This window comes from Enhydra lutris, unplaced genomic scaffold (assembly GCF_002288905.1).
Source record: "Enhydra lutris kenyoni isolate GAN:26980312 unplaced genomic scaffold, ASM228890v2 scaffoldscaffold12, whole genome shotgun sequence".
NCBI lineage: Eukaryota > Metazoa > Chordata > Mammalia > Carnivora > Mustelidae > Enhydra > Enhydra lutris.
Window position 1 is genome coordinate 42,998,296 of NW_019154096.1, and position 21,523 is coordinate 43,019,818.

General features: G+C 48.0%; 1 protein-coding gene across 2 annotated transcripts; it reads right to left on the minus strand.

Moving 5' to 3' along the window:
• Positions 1–944: 944 nt before the first annotated feature.
• On the minus strand, positions 945–7,357 carry LOC111144850 (FXYD domain containing ion transport regulator 4). 2 transcript variants are annotated; one of them, XM_022499396.1, is made up of 9 exons: positions 7,279–7,357; positions 4,750–4,850; positions 3,250–3,309; positions 2,661–2,693; positions 2,523–2,546; positions 1,796–1,870; positions 1,664–1,700; positions 1,314–1,351; positions 945–1,121 (listed from the first exon to the last, which is right to left on the minus strand). In XM_022499396.1, exons 3-9 carry the CDS (start codon positions 3,287–3,289, stop codon positions 1,102–1,104), a joined length of 267 nt encoding a protein of 88 aa, XP_022355104.1. In that variant the 5' UTR covers positions 3,290–3,309; positions 4,750–4,850; positions 7,279–7,357; the 3' UTR covers positions 945–1,101. The 2 variants fall into 2 exon arrangements, with proteins under 2 accessions (XP_022355104.1, XP_022355103.1); XM_022499395.1 differs by lacking the exon at positions 7,279–7,357 and adding an exon at positions 6,758–6,806.
• Between the last annotated feature and the right edge of the window lie 14,166 nt (positions 7,358–21,523).

Here is a 21,523-nt window from a genome sequence, read left to right on the forward strand (position 1 = left end):
GAGCTGGCCTGAAGCAACACCAAGATATACCAAGTTGCACCAACATGGCTATCCATCACTCCAGATCTGGTGCACCCCAGACTGTGCACCATCTGGAAGGGACAGGGGAGATCTCTGCTGCTTCAGTCTGCTTCCACTCTAGGATCGATGTTGGGAGCAGGGGCTGGACTGAGGGCACCTTAGCTCCTTCTGTTCTAGACTATGGAGGTTGGCATGAAGGATAGGATTGCAGGACAGACAGGCTGACGAGATGGGAGAGGCATTTCCCCAGCCCAACCCCATACATGTAGGGACCTCTCAAGTGAGGTGTTCTGGGAGTAGACTTTGGACATACTGGGGAACCTAGATTTGTATGGATGGTCTTTGGTTCTAAGATGCAGGGCTTCTTGGGATGTGGCTCATATTAGGGTCCAATAGGATATTATCTAGGATAGGCAGAGAGTCCATGGGTTTGTCTGAGGGTTATATAGGATTTTACTGGGGTGGGTCAATGAAGGAATTGCTTCATTTCCTGAGCTGTGTGAACGACAGCATTCACTGAGTGAGGTGGCCTGTTCATGGAGGGTGAGCCCCTGGGGATCATTCTGGGTTAGAGAATGTCATGGGTACCTGGCTCACAGGGACTTCTAGGGTCTCTAGGCAAGGTAAGGAAATTGTAAGGTCCTTTGATATAACATTGAGGTATTTTGAACAGTGCATGGATGAGGCAAGAGGGCAGAAAACCAATGATTAGGTTTTCAAAGTTGGGGGCATGCTGGGAATAGGCCTCAGGACAGACATGTGGCTGTAAGAAGCAACAGTAATCCACAGGACTCCCTCCCCACCAGCCACTGAGGGCCTGAGCATTTCTGAGCAAGATGTCAGAGTCCCTGCCCAGCCTGCCCATCCCTGGGATCAGACACACAGAAGGACCCACTCACACACTGGAGGGAGGGGTGAGACAGTTTAATTTAGAAATAAGCTTTGCACAGCCTTCTGATCAGAAGGGAGCCTAAAGGCCCACCCTTGGGGGGAAAGGCCATAATGGAGCGTAGGGCCCCCAGGTGGGGAAGGAACAGCATCGGAGCCAGTACCAAGAGTGCCATGAAGCTGGTCCTGTGGTCAGCAGGTACTGGCAGAGCCTGAGGAGAGAATGGGAGTCAGGTCCTTGCGACATGGTCACTACCAAGACAACCCCCTCAGCCTCCAGAAACCCCCAGGCTGGGTTGGCTCAGACCAGCCTTACACAAGGCATTTGATAACACTCAAATACTATGGCCACCCTGCCTGAGTGCCCGGAAGCTCCTCAAAGACACCAAAGAAGCCCGTCTTACCTGGAGTGATGAGTGGAATGGCTTTCTCAGGTAAGGGGCTGAGAAAGGAGCACATCAAATTAGCATTCCCAGACACTCTGTCCTTTATCCCCCAGGAAGACGCCTGGTGCTCCCTCCCTAGGAGGGCACGCACACTTCCTTGCTATTCTTCCATTGTCACTTTAAACAATAACAAGGGTTATAGCTTTCCCTGATTTGGGGCACTTCAGGGCTGATAATCCGTGAATAACAAATATCACTGCAAGCCCAGGATGCAGCCCAGGGGCTGTCCTCTTGCTCTAACTTACAGGATGTTACCCCAAAAGAGATGTGCTCTGCTCCCAGGGCATACAGTAGGGGCCCTGTCTCACCTGTGCTTCTGATTGTACTTGCATTTGCATTTTCCACCTGTGAGAGGAAGAGCTGGTAGGTGCAAAGAACCTGGGGCACCTGGGCCACCCCACACCTTCCCCTGTGCCCGGCCCGGTGGCCCCACCACTCACTCAGGGCTATCAAGATTCCAGCGATGCACAGGAGCCCTCCAAATATCATGCCACCCAGCTGCAGGCTTTCCCAGTCTGGGGGAGCAGAGAGTGAGCTGGCACGAGCCCGGCTCCACTCCACTTGCTCATTCAAAACACACATCTGATCACCTGCTCGTCCCCTGCTCATGCATTTGCACTTATATTTCAGGCAACAGGAAAGACAAGCCAGTAAATAGATAGGGGTTATAATATCTGGGAACAGCATGAGGAAGAAAAAATAAGCAGAAGAGCACAGAAAAAGAAGGGAGTTGGAAGCCTTTTTGATCAAGGAAGTCTTTTCTGAAAGGTGGCATTTGTGCTGAGGCTGGAGGGAGAGAAGAGTGTATAGGGACACTGGAGGACAGTGGCGGACCGAGGAAGAGGAAAGCTGCTGTGGGCTGTCAGGCAACAAGGAGACCATGCTGGGGAAGGCAAGTGAGAGAGTGGAAGATGAGGTGAGATACCTGGGGGCTCAAAAGCCTCCAGCCCCTTCCCCAGAAATCTTCCTAAATATCCTGTGGGTACCTTCCCTCCTTGCTGGAATGAAGTTTTCCCAAAGCCCATGCTGCATATTGCCTCTCGCTCTTTTCATAGACCATTCTGACTCTGTAATCCCCAGTCCAGCCCCATGCTGCCCCCTCATTAGCCCTCACCAAGCTCTAGCAAAGAGGTCCAGGGGTGGGGGATGAGGGAGATCAGCTCTTACCATAGTAGAAGGGACTGTCTTTATCTGCAGGAAAGGGGGTGGGGGGAAAAAAAAACAATAAGGACCAGAACCAGGATGTGGGGTCTTAGAGGGAAAATGTGGGGCAGTGGGAGCAGGGCAGTCTGGGGCCTCACTCACCAACCAGGTCATTGGCTTCTAAGGCAGGCAGGCCTGGGTGGGAAAAGGAGGGATCTGGTATTAATTCATGACACTGGTCTCAAAAGGAAGCAGCAGGCATGTCCTCAGCCCGGACCAGCCTCCTGGGTGGGCAGGGGAAGACACCCCACACCTTCCCCGGCCCCAGATAGTCCTGGGATTTTATCCTTCATCCCATAGCCGTTTCCCCCACCCCCCAGCCCTTCCTGCCATTTCTCAGACTTCTTGCTATTTCTTGCATCTGAAATGCATGCTGTGTTGGTATCTTTTTACCCTCTTCTGAGCAGCTTCCTACAGAGATCCTGGCTAATGCCCTACAGGGAACAGGGAATGCTTCTCTCTTTATGACAACAGATGGTTACTGTTTTCAAACATTCAATTATTTAGGACAATTTTTGCAATATCCACTGCCTCCCTGTACTATTATCTCCTTAGTGTCACTCTTTAAATGGACAGTTTAAATGAAAAAACATTTGTTCAACATCAGGCCCCCTTTGGGAGATGCTGCCCTGGTTTTCTCTGCCTTGTGGGAAGGGTGAGTGGTAGCAGGTTCATTTCTGGGAGGACTCACCTGACAGTGTGAGGAGAAGGCCCCCCGTCACTCTGTTCATGATATGGCTGCAGAGCAGGGCTGAAGGGGAGAGGGGTGGGCTGGGGTCAGATAGCCAGGATCTGCTCCAGATTCACAGTGCCTGGGGCACAGAGCCAGGGCACAGATCCCAAGGGTGCACTTAGTTCATGAGGTGAGTTTGGGAAAGTTACTGATTTCTGTTTCCCCATCTAGAGATGATAATAGTAAATGCCCAGTGGAGTTACCTGGATTGAGTTAATACTAGTTAAGTACTTCGAACAATGCTCACACCTAGTAAGTGATTTGTTAAATTCTTTGTTAAAGTCTTTAATCAGAAGCCTGACCCTAGGTCAGAGGAGCAGGGCTACTGTTCTAACTCAGGCTTTGGTTCCTTACCCCCACTCAAAAGGCTAGGTACCCTGAGCTATTGTTCCCAAAGGTCTGGGCCTCGGGCGATATCAGGATGAATTCCAAGATAGTCTCTGCAAAGGGTGAGCACACCCGGGCTGAGCCGCAGAGAAACAGGCAGCTGAGGAGGGGAAAGGTGGTAGTGGAAGCATGTGAGGGCCTCCCACTCCAGCCCCAGCCAGGGATCCTGCTCCAAGGCAGCCCCAAATCCCATAGCAGGAAACTGCCTGGTGGGTGGAAGGAACATTGCTCCTTTCTTTCCCCCCAGGGTGGGGAACCATCCATGTCCCTAAGTACTAGTTCCTAGGGTGGCTGTTTCCTCAAGATAAAACCCCTTCCAGCTTTCTGCATGTTGTTAGCTGCAGGCAAGCTTAGGGACTGTCAGCTGTTGCAAACTGAAGCCCCCATTCTTATCTGCTGGGCCTAGCTGGCTGGAACTCTAATCCCCTCAAACCCACTGAACAGCTGTGTGACTCAGTGGCTTGCTTCACCTCTCGGTGCTTCAGTGTCCTGTATAATAAGGACAATCAATAGCAACTGCATACAGTTATGATCGAATTAAATGCATTACTCTATGTGAAGCCTAAGAATAATGCCTAGCACACAGTAAGTAATGAAACGTGTTACAATAAAGAAATACACAGCCCTCCATACTTGCTAAATGGGATGCTGCCTGATTCATGAATTGCTTAATAAAAGTTGATATATAAATAGATACATACATACATACATAGGTCCTTTTGCCTTAGATGGGAGGGACTAGTAATGTCCAGCTTCTGAATGTGGAAGTTTGTCGACTTTTAGCAGTCTCTGAAGCTGGCCCTCCTTTGGACTCACCCTTCTCACCATCCTGGGATTCCTTAGCCAAAGGCGGGCTCCTGTTTCCTCCCACCCCTATCCTGCTCTCTGTATGACAGTGGTCACAGAGCCAACGGCCTCTGATGCTCAAAACCCTCAAACATGCACCCTGTTACTGAGAATACCCGGGCACCCACCACCCCTTCCTCAGACTGGTACCCCCCTCCACCCTCACCCTTCTTCTGCCACCCTTCCACCCAGCAGCCCTGAAGTCCTAGCCAGACACTTGCTCACCTGAGAGCCGGGTGCAGATCTGGAGAGGCTGCTGGGGCTGGGTTCAGCCCAGGTGGGTTCCAGCTCTTTAAACCCAACAGCTCCGCCCAGGGCAACAATACCTGTAGGCAGGAGGGAACTGGTCAGATTCCTTGAGATTCCAGTAGCTCCTTCTCCACTCCTCCCACACACACACCCCCAACCCTGTGAGCTCTTGAGACAGCTTGCCCTGCCACACCCAGTGCAGAGCTGAGCTCCTGGGGGCGCCGGGGCCATCAGAGGTTAAGGTGGTGAGACTTTTCTTGAGGAGAAAGTGGACTTTCAGCTTCTTTAGTTCATTTAGAGGAGTCCAGAGGGTTGCTGGAAGGGGGATAGGCTGTATCTGGGTTCTTGTGCCAGCAGCAGGGGTTCAAGGACTGCTGTGTGGGGTATCCAGGGGACAACCGAGTCAAGGAGTCAGGGACTGGCCTCGAGGCTCCATTTACTCAGTGGTCCCATTGCTTTCCCCTGGACTGGGTGTTTACTGAGGGGGACGGCTGGGGTTGATGGCTTCCTTCAGGATTGCCCACTGTCTGACCAGGCCGTGACATCCACTTAAGCCCAGGGAAACTGATGGCTAGGATTAGAAACCACCCTGGCCCAGGCCCTGGTTTACTGCCTGCTCCACAGAGTGTGGGGGGAGGGGTGGTGCCAGGAGGAGGACTGCCAGCTCCAGGCTGAATAGTGGGCTGCTTCCCTCTGTGGACCCCCATACCTGCCTCACGGGCTGCTGGCCAAACCCCCCTTTCGCCCCTCACTCCACCACATGCTCTTGGCCTGGGTGAGCTCTGGCTTCTCCCTTCTGCTGTCCCTCCTCCCCTCCCTGATCACTGGATGGTGATCAGCTGAGATCAGGGTTGTTGGTTCCCTTATTCCCAATGGCCAGTCATGGACATCAGTAAATCAATTTTGATTGGATTGTTGAGTCAGTGAGGACAAGAAGCCACCAGAGGCTCCCAGTCCTGGGGATGAGGGGGCAAAACAAAACCTTGAAAGGCAGGGTGGGGAGGAAGGGTGAGTAGGAAAGGGGGTGGATATTCCTGGTACGAACATGTTACACCTTCTCATGAAAACCTTCCATGGTGCTCCCTGCCTTCAAAAGTTCAAGTCCAGGGGCTCTGGGGCCAGGAAGAGCTAGAATTGAAGCCCAGCCTGCTGTTTGCTCACTGGGTAAGCTCAGGTAACTCCTTTATCATTCCGAACCCCAGTTCCCTCTCCTCTAAAATGGAATAATGACAGGATTGACCTTTGAGGTTTGCGGCGTAGGTTCTGCGGGGGTATGGGCCTGCTCCATGATCAGCCCTCAATATGTATTTGTGGAATGAATGCCTCCTAGGTCTGGTGCGAGGAAAGTTCGTCAACCTCAAGATTCAGAACCATTAATTGCACATACTTGGAAGTCAAATCCAGGCTCTGTTAGTTACTTGCTATGTGCACTTGAGCAACTAATTTACCCTCTTCCTATTTATTCATCCATAAAGTAGGAACCATGACCGAGCCTACTCTGAATGTTTGTGGGGACGATGACATCAGATTGTGCTGCTTGGTTCATGGTAACTGGAGCTTGGAAGGCCCTGTTAGACGCCAGAGAGATTTGCAGCATAAGAGAAAGGGGGTCTTCAATAGAGAGCCCCCACACCGACAGAGAAACCACATTCTAGAGAAGAGAAAGGTCTTGCTCAAGGTCACATTGTGCCTTCGTGGAGGAAGGGGGTCTTAGCTCAAGTGATTAGACCCTTCAGGAGTGTTCTTCTGCCCTGCCAGGCCACAGTGAGGAAGCAGCAGCCATGAAGCAGGCATTCACAAAAAGGGTCCTCTTTGCTTTGGGAGGTCTCCAGGAAGCATGGAAAGGACCTCAGATCCACTTCTCCAGAAGGCCCTAGCACCTTTGCTCTGCCCTGCAGCTTCTGTCCTTAGTCAGGCATCCTCCACTCCCATCCGCATCCCTATGAGATAGCATCATCTGTAACAGGTAGAAAGAGAACTTCACCTGAGCCTCGTGGTCTTGACACTGGTCCAAGGTAGGGGATAGTTGAGCCTGGCACAGAACCAGCGAGAGAGAGCCCAGCTACCTGTGTGTGACTTCTGCAAGCACAATGGTAAGTCACCACCTTATCTCTTCCATTTGCCCAAACTGGCCATAGGTGTCAAATTCAGAACAGCTGAAGAGCGCATCTATCCCCTCTTGGAGGGGCCTAAAAGGCTGACCATTCACTCAGTGGCAGGCAGCAATGCCTTCCCCGCTGGAAGTGGTGGGAAGTCAATACCCAGGTTAGTGCATTTATCTTTTTAGATATTAAAATCAGTACTTACACGTGGTCATGAAACTGGTTGTTGAAACCTTTAAATGTTTGGCATATTAAGAAGTGTTTACTAACCTCTCCTTTTCATTCATTAGGAGTGTTTATGATGAACAACTGCTCGCTCTCTCAAAGTATAATTCCTGAGAGGCTGGACTGGCAGTGAAGGTTGTTTTCAGGAAATCACTTTCAAGGAGGGCTGGTCGCTTACCCTGCTTCTTGGATATGCATTCCTTGTCAGAATCTCTGGAGCCATCCATTTGGGTCTGATTTCTTTTCTTCCTTCCTTCCTCCCTTCCTTTCAAGATTTTATTTATTTATTTGGAAGAAAGAGATAGGGAGCATGAGCAGGGTAAGGAGCAGAGGGAGAAGCAGAGTTCCCGATGAGGAGGGAGCCCGATGTGGGGCTCAATCTTGGGACTCTGGGATCATGACCTGAGCTGAAGGCAGACGCTTAACCGACTGAACCGCCCAGATGTCCCATGAATCTGATTTCTTACCTTCCAGATGGGAGATCTGGGTAAGAGGCACTGAGACTTACAGGGAAATCAAGCCTTGGGGTGATGGAAGGCTGGAAAGAGTGGGTGAGAGCCAGACTTTGGCAGGTGCAAGTGACAGCCTGGAGGTATTAAAAGTTGAGAGGGAGAAAATGGAAAGATCCAGTCTGAACTCTTTCTTCCCCTTCTGGAGTCAGTGTTGCAAAGGATATAAAGGACCTTGTGTGGAAGAAGGTAAGTCTGTTGCCAAGAGTGTCCACCTGAAAATCAGCACTGATGCCCAGGATCCCACCTCTGCTCATGGCAATCACTGCCACACCTCCTCACCCTCCCAAACTGTGCTTCTCCCCTTCTGCAAGCACCAGTATTGCTCTGTGAAAACCAGAGATGCATCCTCAAAGCCATTAACCTTCCTGAGAAAAGGTAATAAAACAGGAATTATCTAAGAATGACCAGAGGTAAAATGAAAGGGAAGTAGTAGTTATCTTGCCTAGCACATAGTGGGAGCATAATGTGTTTTTTTCCTACCTTCCAAGAGGGACTGAATGTCAGCATCAGTAGAAGGCCGAGACTGTCTATTTTGAGGGGGTTTGGTAGAGGAGGGAGAAAACCGCATTCATGAGGTGAGAGGTTATCTCTGAGGCTTCTCCCAGCTGTCTCCATGTTTCATCCCTGTGAAAAGTACATACTGAATTCCCACCTGGACCCACCTCCTGTGCTGTCTCCCTCAGGAGTCCCCCAGCTCTCCTTCCCCCTCTCTGCATTTTCCCTCAGGTCCCCCAGGTGAGTTCAGAGCTGGGCTCCTATCTGGGGGCACACAGATCTGGAGCTCACTCCCTTTGATGATGTGGGAGAGGAGTGGGAGAGAATGAGGCAGCCTGTGAGAAGAGGGTGGCGGGTGTAAGGGTGCAGGGCGGCCATCTGAAGGGTAGCCACTGTCTGAGGGCTCACTGTTAGGCCTTTGGCCCACTCTTGCGCGTTAGGAAGACAGGAGGAGGGGGGGCTTCACTGCGGATTCCAAGGGCCTTCTGGAAGAGAGGACACGGAAACGATGAGAGGTAGGTCGTCTCACGAAGAGGGATCTATGGGTCTCGGTGGTAGCCACTCCCCTTAGGACTGTATAAGAGTCTAAGTCTGCCTCCAGAAATGATGATTCCTCCGCCTCTAGGAGGCCCCTTTCAAGCGGCCATCCGTTACCACCCTTCCCCTTCGCGCATAGGACCAAGAAACAGCCAATCGGAATAGAACCGTGGTGGCTTCCAGCCAATCAGCACTAAGATATGGCTGTTGAGGCGGGGCCGCGGGTGAAGCCGCCTGTGGGGCGAAGACCCAGCCTGTGTGGGCGGGACCTTTCTGTGGTTCCTCCTCGCGCGGATTGGCTGCTCCGTTTCAACAGCGCGTTTGTCAAGTAGTCGCCTTGTTACGCATGCGCAGCCTTACAGGCTGCTGTTTGCTCTGTGAAGGTCGTGACTCTTTAAATTTTGTCAGAGTCTTTGCGCGTCTCTTGTTAGTTCGTGCAACCGTGATTGTCACGGTTTTCGGGAAGTCGTGGTCATCGGTAACTGGAACCCCAGAGGCTGTGAAGGATAGCTGAGGTGAAGGGACAGCACAGCTGCTGAGTCCAGAGCAGGCCAGGGAGGAGGAAGCCAAGAGCAGGGCCGCATGGGGAACGGGCAGGAGGCGGTGAGCTGCTTGGAGTGAGGCCAGAAAGCCGGCAAGGGACCTTGGACTTGGGGAGGCCTTCACACAAGGGCGAGATCTGAGGCAGAAGTCCTAATGCGGAAGGAGAGAGGCGGAAACTGTTCACTGAACTGAGGTCAGGCGACGTCACTTCTCCTTGACTTTTTGTTGTTTTTCTTAGACCTCAGTAAAGCTTTCCTCTCACCCACAGGGCCCTAAGCGTAGTTGTCCAACAGCTACGCGTGCCTCTCATGAACCAGATTTCTCAGCTCTCGACCTTGTAATTGAAGTATCTCGTGGACACGCGTCCTCTTCACTTCCTAGGGTACTTGACAGGCAACTTCCAAAACAACTATTCCTGGGTGCCTGGCTGACTCAGTCGGTAGTACTGTTGATCTTGGGATTGTGAGTTCGAGCCCCACGTAGGGTGTAGAGATTACTTAAGGGCCACCTGGGTGGCTAAGTTGGTTAAGTGTCTGCCTTCAGCTCAGGTCATGATACCAGGGTACAAGGATCAGAGGCCCCTGTCCCTCCTCCCTGCTTTCTCTCTCAAATAAATAAATAAAATCTTAAAAAAAAAAAAGATTCAACGCTGTTTAATACCCCGCCCCCCCAATATATTTCAGAGTTCTCTCTTTTAGGTCACCTGTTTATCCACCTGGCCACACAGGCCACCACTAAGCACATAAGGAGTTCTCTATTGATGCACCTGCTCCTTAGGCTAGGACGCTTCAAGGGCACTAACTCTTCTCACTCTGGTGACTGCAGCTTCCTCCACTAGAGCAGCCTGTGAGTGCTTGCTACCTGGCAGGCTGTTTTCCAGCACTTTCCGTGTGTTAACTCATGTTATCCTAAGAACAGCCTATCTAGAGAGGATTCATCGCCTGATTTCAGGATGAGAAAATGAGGTGAATCGTTAAGTGAAGCTCTGGGCCACACTGCTGGAAGTGACTATCTAGCCCTAGAGCTGGCTCTTAACCACCACTCTCGACACTAAGCTGTGCACGTGATTTATTTTTAATATTATTTAAAACAGATCTGTTGAGAAATGTTTTACGTACCAAGCAATTACCCTATTTAAAATGTAGAGTTCAGGGCGCTTGGATGGCTCAGTTGGTTGAGCGCCTAGCTCTTGGTTTCTGCTCAGGCCATGATCTCGTGAGTCATGGGATGGAACCCTGTGTTGGGCCCGTGCTCAGTGGGGCGTTTGCTTGAAATTCTTTCTCACCCTCTCCTTTTGCCCCTCCCCCTCTGCACATTTGTGTGTGTATGCCCTGTCAAAATACATCTTAATTTTTCAGAAAATTATTTATTTGACAGAGTACAAGCAGGGGGAGTGGGAGAAGGAGAAGCAGGCTTCCTTTGGAGCAGGGAGCCTGCCTCGGGGCTTGATCCCAGGACCCTGGGATTATGACCAGAGTGGAAGGCAAAGGCCTAATGACTGATCCACCCAGGTACCCCTAAAATACATCATAAAATATATATATATATATTTCTCTTTGTGTGTGTGTGTGTGTGTGTGTGTGTGTGTGATTTTTATGCAAGTAATAATATTTAGCTATTAAAAACATTTTTTTGAAGTAATTTCTGTGTCCAGTGTGCAGCTCGAACCCACAACCCTGAGATCAAGAGTAGAATTCTAAGTGTACTTTTTATTTTCACTAGGGGCCCAGTTGTCAAAAAGTTGGTATCATTATGCATGTATATGTGTGCCAGGGTTTTTAAAAGAAGTTATAAGTTGGGTGCATGGGTAGCTTAGTCATTAAGCATCTGCCTTCAGCTCAGGTCATGATCCCAGGGTCCTGGGCCCCACATCGGGCTCCCTGCTCAGCAGGAAGCCTGCTTCTCCCTCTCCCGCTCCCTCTGCTTCTATTTTCTCTCTCGCTGTGTCTCTCTCTGTCAAATAAATAGATAAAATCTTAAAAAAAGAATAAAATAAGTTATAAGTTAGGTTCCTGGCTGGCTCAGTTGGTAGAGCATGAGACTCTTGATCTTTTTCTTTTTTAAATATTTTACTTATTTATTTGACAGACAGAGATCATAAGTAGGCAGAGAGGTAGGCAGAGAGAGAGAGAGAGGGGGAAACAGGCTCTCTGCTCAGAGATTTTTTATTCTTACCCCAGTTCCAGGAACTGGGGGCCCTGAACCAGGCAATGCAAAGCCCCTGCCTCGAGTGACTGACATCACGGTGAGGACAATGAGTTGGAAAAAAAAATAGATGGTACAATATTTCAAGTACTGATGGACAGGTGCAGTGAAGACACAGAAAGCAGCTGAGATGCAGAGAATGATGGGGGAGAGACAGGTTTCTTAGACTGGGAGGTCAGAATTGGTCAATGATAGAAACATAGATTTAAAACATTTGTATGCCACAGTCAAATTTTCCTTTGCCATTTTTTTTTTTCCTGGTTGAATTGAGCCAAGGAAGTCAAACATATACCCAGATTTTAGGTTAGAGCATAATTTACAAAAAAAGTTTTTTTTTTTTTTTTTTTTTTTTTTTTTTTAAAGATTCTATTTATTTATTTATTTGTCAGAGAGCACAAGCAGGGGGAGCAGCAGGCAGAGCAGGCAGTGGGAGAAGCAGGCTCCCGGCTGAGCAGGGAGCCCAATGTGGGACTTGATCCCAGGATCCTGGAACCATGACCCGAGCCGAAGGCAGACCCTCAACTGACTGAGCCACCCAGGAGTCCCACAAAAAGGGTTTTTTTATTTAAAGCTAGTGACTCTCATTCCAAGAAATGTCTCTCCATCAAATCTGTGTATCTCATTAAAACAAGACAACAGGCCCTCAAATGGAGTCACTTATGCTAAGTCCCTCATCACCAAATTTAGATTTAATTTAATTATAGTTTTGACACTTTCCAAAATGGAATCTTAAAGCAGTCAGTCAGGAACTACCTGACTGGCACTAAACGGGTAATCTACCTGATAGACCCCTGCCATCTCCTAAAGGAAAATGACCCTGTCACAGCCAGTCCAGTTTTTGCTAGTATAATGTCTTTGTTCCTGCTCCTTTCTGCCTATGAAAGTCTTTCATTTTATACAGTGCCTCAGAGCTCCCTTCTGTCTGCTAGATGGGATGTTGCCAGATTCACAAATCATTGAATAAAGCCAATAAATAAGATCTTTAAAATTTACTCCGTTGAATTTTTTTAACAATCTCTATATATGTTATAATAAGTGTCTTTTAAGGAAAATTACTTAGTTATTGGCAGTAATAGAATAAAAGAATGTTTTTACTGGCACTGTTAAAGTTGAAAGATAAAAAATGGTGGTTAAAGGGGCGCCTGGGTGGCTCAGTCAGTGAAGGGTCTGCCTTCAGCTCAGGTAGTGTTCTCGAGCTCATGGGATTGAGCCCCTCGTCCGGCTCATGGGATTGAGCCCCTCGTCAGGCTCCCTGCTCAGCGGGGAGTCTGCTTCTTTCTCGCAGCTTCCCCCATTTGAGCTCTCTCTGTCTCTCTCAAATAAATAAAATCTTTAAAAAGAATAAAGGAGTAAAAATGGTGGTTCAAGAGACCAAAGGCAGTATGATTGGAAAGGGCCTGCATGAAGCTGGTTTTAGTTCTGTGTTAGCACAGAATGTTGATTATGAATGTCAATAGTTTCTAGAAGCTTGTCAAGTTAAAGGACGCATTGAATTTGTGGGCGCTTGAAATCTTAATTCAAATACAATCAAAGCTGGACAAAGTCTTTGTTGTCTCCACTGCATTAGCTAATTTTAAAACCCTGCATCATTTTGCTGTCATTCGTTCTGTAGTTTGACTAGTACACAAAGGGAGTTAGTGTTATGTTCTACTCTAATCAGACTACAAAAGAGAATAACAAGTTCCTTCAAGCAATGTTTACTGAACTAAAAAGAACTATTGAGAAACTGAAGTTTAGTAAGCAATAGGAAATAAATCATAGTACAAAAATTGAGTAGCAATTTTAACTTTTTTCCTGTAACGTAAAATAAAATGCCTTGTAGGTTGATGTACAAAGTCTTGAGAGCTATTACTTACCTTCAAGTTCTTAATAAACTAGTAAAATATTAATATATTAACTCCTAATGATCAACATTGGGATTTTCCACAGTGAGGCCTTGTAGCCATTCCTTCCACTACACGCCCTTGGAGAACCAGTTTTGCTGCTAGAGGTGGGTGGAGTTTGCTATATTCTACCCTTTCATCCACCGTGACAGAGACCTTCTAGGCTTCTAGGTCTGGGCACAGTGGGGTACCACTGTGGGGTACCACTGTGCCCAGACCTAGAAGCCTAGAAGGTCTCAGTTCCATTTCTAAAGGGGTACACCTGTCTTGAAAAACAGTATTGCTTCTGAAAACTGAATTTCTATGAACCTGGTGCCCAGCGGCGATGCCCCAGATATGTCCCTTAGAGAACAGACACACCTGCCCTAGAGGAACCCCATGGGCAGATCCTGGAAGTGGAAGCTGAAGCCACGCAATGCCGGAAGTTCTCCCTAGGAGGAGAACACAAAATTATGAACATAATGTTTGTGTGAAAGTTTAGGTATATATACACACACACACACAAGTATATATGTGTATGTAATATATATACTGTATATAATATATATTTATAAATATATATAGAATAAACAAAATAATAAAATATGTAATATATAGTTAAGATTTTATTTTTAACTAATCTATATACCCGTGGTGGGGCTCAAACCTATAACCCCGAGATGGAGTGTCATGTTCTACCGACTGAGCCAGCCAGGCGTCCCTGAAGGTTTATTTTTGTTTAGAATGACAAAGCAAAGCAATTGCAAGTTTAAAAAAGCTGACAACAAAAATTTTAATATAACACATTTTAAAATTAATTGCCTGTCAAAATATTAATTATACTGGTAACATTGCATAATCATAGCCACTACTTCATACGATAGTGATTTTGAATATTTTTGTAAAAATATTTTATTTATATGTTTGAGAGAAAGAGAGAAAGAACACAAGCAAGGGGGGAGCTGCAGGCAGAGGGAGAAGCAGGCTTTCCATGGAGCAGGGAGCCGGACTCTGATTCTGGGCTTGATCCCAGGACCCCAGGATCATGACCTGAGCCAAAGGCAAATGTTTAACCAACTAAGCCACCCAGGCACCCCCTGATTTTGAATATTTTAAATTAGAATATTTTAAATTAGAATAATTCCTATGAGAAAAAATGGAAGATAACTGCGCCTTCTAGGGTGATTAACCCACTTTTTATTTATTTATTTATTTATTTATAATTTATTTGAGAAAGAGGGAGAGAGAAAGAGCATGCATGAACAGGGGGAGGGGCAGAAGGAGAGGGAGAAGCAGACTCCCTGTTTAGCAGGGAGCTCCACAGGGGTCCAGATCCCAGGACCCTGAGATCATGACCTGAACGGAAGGCAGATCCTTAACTGACTGAGACACCCAGGCACCCCAGCTGTGATTAACCCACTCATCTAAAAATATTTTTACTGATAATTTAGAAAATTTGCTTTTGGCTTTACAATTTATCACTGCTAATGTCTTGTAAAAGTTTTGGGTGCTATTAAATTAGGGAAAACCTCTATGGAGTGTTTTTTATTCACGAGAAGTCAGAATGCAGGACATCTCATGTTTTCCTGTGCATTGACCAGTCTTCATGTTACACTGCTTCCGCTAAACCTCCAGAGGCCTTGCAAGGGGCCCCGGGAGTGTGTGTGTATGCGGGGGGGCAGGGGCGGGTGATGAGGGCCATGGAGAGCGAGGTTGGGGTCAATGTGGAGCCTGGACAGTGTGTGAAGGAGGTCTGGTCACGGGGTTGGGGGGAGTGGAGGGATGAGGGGGTAGAGTGAGGGGTAGGGTGGGGTGTGCGCAGACATTGGGGAAAGTCCAGTGGAGGGGAGGAGATATGGATATGGGGACACAGAGTAGGGGAGGCCTGGAAGCAGGGTTGTGGCCACAGCTTGCGGGCGATCAGACTTGGGGCGGAAGCTTAGGACCTGGGCAAAGACCACCTGGAGGTGTGTGAGGGAGAGGCCTGGAATTGGGGGGGATAGGGACACTGAAGGACATCAGAGAGGGGTTCGGATGTGGAAAGAGGCCCAAGTGTGGGTGGAGTTGGGTGTGGGAGGGGTCAGGCCCTGGGGTGGGGAGTCGTTTGTTTGCCAGCATGCCCGGGCCTTGGCGAGGGGGCCCGGATGTGGGCTGGCAGATATGAGGGTGGATCCTGGAGCAAGTGTAGTGGCTAGGATTGGGGGGACAGAACTTTGAGGTCATCTGGCTCTGGGACATGTGAGGGGGCATCTGGACATGGTCGGGGATCTGAGGGAGGGGGTCTGGGGATGGAGAGTCCTCTGGCTGTAGGCAGAGGCCCAGCTTGGGTGAGCTTGGGGCAGGGACCCCAAGCTTAAGCTTCAGTAGCTTCAGTGGCTCAGAAATGTTCCCATCAGGACTGTTTTTGGTGGAAGAAAACCCAGAAACAGTGTTAATAGCCAGTGACCAGAGAAAGAAAATTATGGCACTTTGTGGGTTAGAACTTTATTCAGCAGGGAAGAGAGTAATTTAGTTATGGATTAGGGTAAATACCAAAAATCAAATGAGAAAAAGTTGTAGAAGCACGTCATTTATATATGTTCAAGACTGTATAGTAGTAAAACTATGGATGAAAATACTGGACTAGATAATAATTTAAAAAGTAAGTGCACAATTCAGACTGGGGTTTCTCCTGAGAAGCGAGGAAGGGAGTGAGGCCCCATGTATAGAGGGAGGATTCACCTGCCCCAGTAATAATAAGTCTGTTCAACTGGACCAGACGCTTCCTGTTTCACTGTTGTGCTTTATGTTGCGAAAGAAAATCCACCAGAGCGCAGGAGAAGCTTCCTTAGCGCCGGGCAGAAGGCTGTGAGGGAGCAAAGGGACTGTTTGTTTGAAGAAGGCCTTCCAGGTTTTTTATGGGAATGGTACAGCTGGTTTTGGAAATGAGAATAGAGGGATTGATTATTCTGAGGACCAGCAGCTGCTGTTCGGACAGGCTGGAATTGTGGAGGAATGGAGGGAATGTTCTGAGGATTGGCAGCCATAGGCTGGGCAGACCAGACTTTATGGAGAGGGATGAAGAGGATGAGGTACGGGCTCAGTGGTGTGGAGGGATGACGAGGCACAGCTGAGGGGACAGGACATTCGAAAGCCTCAGTAGCCGAATCTCACATCTCAAGTCCTTTAGGGTCTCTCAAGACATTTAAATTAGACAAAACTGATGAGTTTAGAGTCCCTGTGCCCATTTTACAGACAAGAAACTGAAGTTTGGAGAGATGAAGTGGATTTCCCAAGGCCAGTCTGACTCCAAAGTGTCCCTTGTCTTAATACTGTTCATTACCACACTTTGCAACATTAACTCATGGACTCCTCCCCACGGCATGATGAAGTTGACTCTACTAGTATTCTATTTTATAGTCCCTGCTCTTAGTCTGTTTTTTTTTTTTTAAGATTTTATTTATTTTATTTGACAGAGATTACAAGTAGGCAGAGAGGCAGGCAGAGAGAGAGAGGAGGAAGCAGGCTCCCCGCTGAGCAAAGAGCCCAATGTGGGGCTCAATCCCAGGACACTGGGATCATGTCCTGAGCTGAAGGCAGAGGCTTTAACCCACTGAGCCACCCAGGCGCCCCTCTTATTCTGTTTTATAGTGGGGGAAGTGGAGGCACAGAGAGCGGGATGGTAAGTGGTGAGATCAGAATTAGAATCCAGGTCAGGTCCCATAATCTAGGCCTCCGGCTGTGTGGCTGTGTTTGCTGAAGACAACTGAGTTGGGGGGGGGCAGGGGTGACATGTGTTGGGGAGTGAGAGAGGAGAATTCAGGAGAATAGTGGATTGAACAGGTGAGTTCCTGTTTCCTACCTTCTCCATCCTAATGCACCCTGAATTCTTCCGGAGCCTGCCAAGTGCCGGAGCGGGGAGGGGCGGGGTGGAGATGGTGGCCTGGTTCTGGGGAAACTATGACCTGGGCATACTGCCTGGGGCAGGTGAGGAGGTGGCTCAGAACAGGCCCGGCCGTCCCTCCACCGACCAGGAGGGGTCCTCACTAAAACCCAAGAAAGAGGAAGGGGCCCTCCAAATTCATAGCTGTTTATCAGCCTCAGCAGGACAGCCAATGGGGAGAAGACCCAGGGTCAGTTTTGTTTTCTCCTAGGCAAGTGCTGCAGGCGTGTTTCTGTATATGAAAATATACATCCCATATATGAAAGGGAGCCATCAATTACTCACCAGGAGAGGAGCAGGGCTGAAGGTTTGGGAAGCTGGACAGCTGGACCGGCTGCAACAGGGCAGCCCCCTTGTCTGTCTTTTGTCCCGGGGAATGCTCTGAAGTAAGCTAATTTGTTCTTTTGTTTTCTTCAGTTTTTAAAGGTATTTATTTATTTGTTGGGGGAGGAGGGAGAGAGAGAGAGAGAGAGACAGTATGCACAAGTAGGGGGAACGGCAGGCAGATCGAGAGGCAGGCTCCCTACTGAGCAAGGAGCCCAATGTGGGACTCGATCCCAGGACTCTGGGATCATGACCTGAACCAAAGGCAGACGCTTAACCAACTGAGCCACCCAGGCATCCCTGAAGTAAGCTTATTTGTGCCAGAATTCCAGGAAGGACTAGGAATGAGATTGCCCAGGACCTTCGGAAAGTGGGTGTTCAGATGTGCTAGAGGACTTCCTGGAAGGGCTGAGGGTTTTTCCCATTGCAGGATCCTCTTGCCTGGCTGTTTTGTGTGTCTGTGGCTCTGAATTCCTCAGTATCGCTTTCTGGGTCTGATTGGGACCCTCTTCCTCTATCTTCCTCTCTCTTTCTTTCATCCTTCTGGCTTTTTGAGTTTTTTGCACCCTTATTTCTGTTTCTTTGCTCTATCCAGGTGACTCTTAAACTTCCCTGCGTTTGCTTGTCTCTGACATTTCTATGACTCCACCCTTCAGGCCAGGCCCAGCAACTCGGCCCTCGGGAGGCAGCCCTAACCAGCCATGAAGCCTGTGGTTAGCTTATCATTTTACCCACCTGGGGCCCTTTCTGGGCCTTGACCTCTGAGGCAGGCAGGATCCTAGGATGTGGGTGTGGGATCCTAGGGCTGTTTTCATTCGTGGGAGACAGGGACGAGGCTACCGCAAGTGGCCACAAGGTGGCAGTAGAGGACCGTTACCATGTAATTCCTTCCCCTCCATGGTCTCACTGCTGAGACAATCCCAGGTTGGGGTGGGGTAGATTTGGGGTGTATTTGTCCAAATCTGAAGTTTTCTTTAAAAATCAGGACTAGCCCACCAATTCTCATAGCATTTGAAAGGTTTATAGAGTTACTACTGTGCCACATGTTCCCTGTTGATCCCCAGTTTCCTTTCCTCTAACCTGGGGATAATGGAATACCCTTCCTAGGGGAGGTAATGAGAAATGAGTCCTGGTACAAACTTAGTGTTCAATGCCTTTTGAGAACCATGATGGTCACATGCTCCTATCCATGTTCACCATTGGCTGGTGCTACCCCCTGGGGTCAGTGTTCCCACTGGCATCCTAAGGCAGGATCATCACTGGCTTGATGAGGCTGGAGTTTTGGTGGGAAAAACTTGTCTTCATAGTGTCCAGGTGCCTTGACAAATAACTAATCATTAAGTATCTGAATATGTATTTTTTGAATCACTGAATATATCATATCTATCAAGAAATGATAGATGTATAGAGTCCTTTATTTATTTATTTTTAAGATTTATTTATTAATCAAAGAAAGAGAGATGGGAGCATGAGCAGGGGGAGGGGCAGAGGGAGAAGCAGGCTCCCTGCTGAGCAGGGAGCTTGACTTGGGGCTTGATCCCAGGACTCCAGGATCATGACTGAGCCAAAGGCAGATGCTTAACTGACTGAGCCACCCAGGTACCCCATAGGGTCCTATTAAACATTATATTTATCTAATCACTATATAGATGGAAATGCCTATTTTTACCTATTTACAAAGATAAATGTGTGTATTTGCATGTTTTACCATTTCTCCACCTGGAATCAATTTTAGCACTATTATTTCTTTTTCGTTTTTTTCTTCATTTTTTCAATATTTATGTAGCCACTCTATTTGTCTAACCATTCAACATATTTATATACAATTTTTACTAAACCAGTCTACAGTCTTCTTTAGGAAGATAGTTGCATAATACCTTTCTTGCGTGGTTGGCCCATCAGATTCCCCCTATATTTTATAAAATGTTTTACATACTCTGTGCTTGCTGTCACTGACATGTGTGCACTCTGCCAACGCTCTTCCTGAGGACCTTTTTTTTTTTTTTTAAAGATTTTTTATTTATTTGTCAGAGAGAGAGGGAGAGAGAGCAAGCACAGGCAGACAGATGGCAGGCAGAGGCAGAGGGAGAAGCAGGCTCCCTGCCAAGCAAGGAGCCCGATGTGGGACTCGAACCCAGGACGCTGGGATCATGACCTGAGCCGAAGGCAGCTGCTCAACCAACTGAGCCACCCAGGCGTCCCCTGAGGACCTTTTCTAAGTAGATGGCTGCTTTCCATCATTCTGAGCAGCCATCTTCTGGCGGGACGTGATGGCCACTCTGATCCAGAGTTTGTGGCCAGAGAGTCCTAGCCTGGGTTTTCTCATCAGTAAAATGGGTCTAAGAGTTAGGATTGTGATCATTATTCGGCACCCAGGGGTTAGCAGATAGACGTTTCTGTCCCCTCAAAATTCATCTGCTGATATCGAATTCCGAATGTGATTGCATTTAGAGAGGTGGAGTGTTTGGGAGGTGATGAGGTCATGCAGGCGCCTCATGACTGGGATTAGTAACTTTTGAAAAGAGACCCCATATTGCTTTGGAGGTGGCTGGGATGCCCTGCATGAATGGTTGTGCTGGGCAACTGTCTGACCTTTCACGCATGCCCAGTGGTCCTGGTGGGGGCATGAAACAGAAGCCATGGTGGATGGGGCGGCTGCAACAGGCAGGAAAAAAAAAAGAGAGGGAGAGAGACTCCAGAGAGCTCCCTTGCCCTTTCCATTGTGTGGGTACACAGCGAAAAGACAGCTGTCTATAAACTAGGAAGTGAGCTCTCAATAGACACCAAATCTTCCAGTGCCTTGAACTTGGACTTCCCAGCCTACAAAACTGTGAGTAATACATTTCTGTTGTTTATAAGCTATGCAGTCTGTGATATTTTTGTTACAGCAGCCTGAACAGACTAAGTGTCCATTTTGGCAGACCCTAGACTAAGGGCCCTTATGCTCATGAGCTTATGACTTCAAAAATAATGACTTAAAAAAAGTCTGGGAGCCTGGGAGGCTCAATTGGAAGAGCGTGTGACTCTTGATCTTGGGGTTGTGAGGTCGAGCCCAGTGGTGGGTGTAAAGATTACTTAAAAATAAAATCCTTTAAAAAGAAAAAACACTTTATTGAAGTGTAATATACATATAGAGGAGTGCCAAAGGCCTCTCCCACTGGGCCCAAGTAAGGACTCCTTGAACTTCTAACCCATAGATTGTTTTTCTGGCCTTTGAACTTCACATAAATGGAATCAAACAGGCTGTACTATTTTAGGCATTTGTGAGCTTTTCTCATGCACTCAAGGCCTTTTTATTCTCATTACTTCATAGCATCACTACCGTGTATATTCTTCAGTTTATCAGTTTTGCTGCTAATGAACATGTAGGCTGCAAATTTGGGTTTGGACTATTAAAAATAGTGCTATTAGGTAAACCTCTATCCACCTTTTTCTTGGGTCTATTCCTGACAAACACCAGTCACAGGGACCTCAGGATTTGCACAGATTCTGCCAAACAGGTTCTAAGTGATTGTTCATTTCACATTCCCCCTGAAGAGCCCTGTCTGCTCCCTTGCACCCCCACTGGCTTGGCATTTTCCAATGTTTTTGTGTTAATCTTTTTGGTAGGTGTGCCTTAAAAAAAAAAAATTATTTATTTATTTATTTTAGAGAGAAATTGAGAGAGAGAGCACACTAGTGGGGGGAGGGCAGAGGGAGAGAATCTCAAGCAGACTCCCTGCTGAGCACCAAGCCCGCTGTTTTTGATGTGGCTGTCTTTTAATTCTTTTTCTTGCTTAATTGCTCTATCACCTCCAGTACAATTTTGAGTAGAAGTGGCAGGAGGAGACATCCTTGTCTTATTCCTGATCTTAGGAGAAAAGCAACCTGAATACTGATTCCCCACCACCCGTTCTGGGTTGCTTTTGTTGTTGTTTGCTGGCATATTTGTTTTGTGACTTCACTTGTCTGTTTTGGTGGGGTCTCTTTCCCCTACAAAGGGGAAGCCTCTGACACTCCTCAGAGGGTGAGGGTACAGTCTCA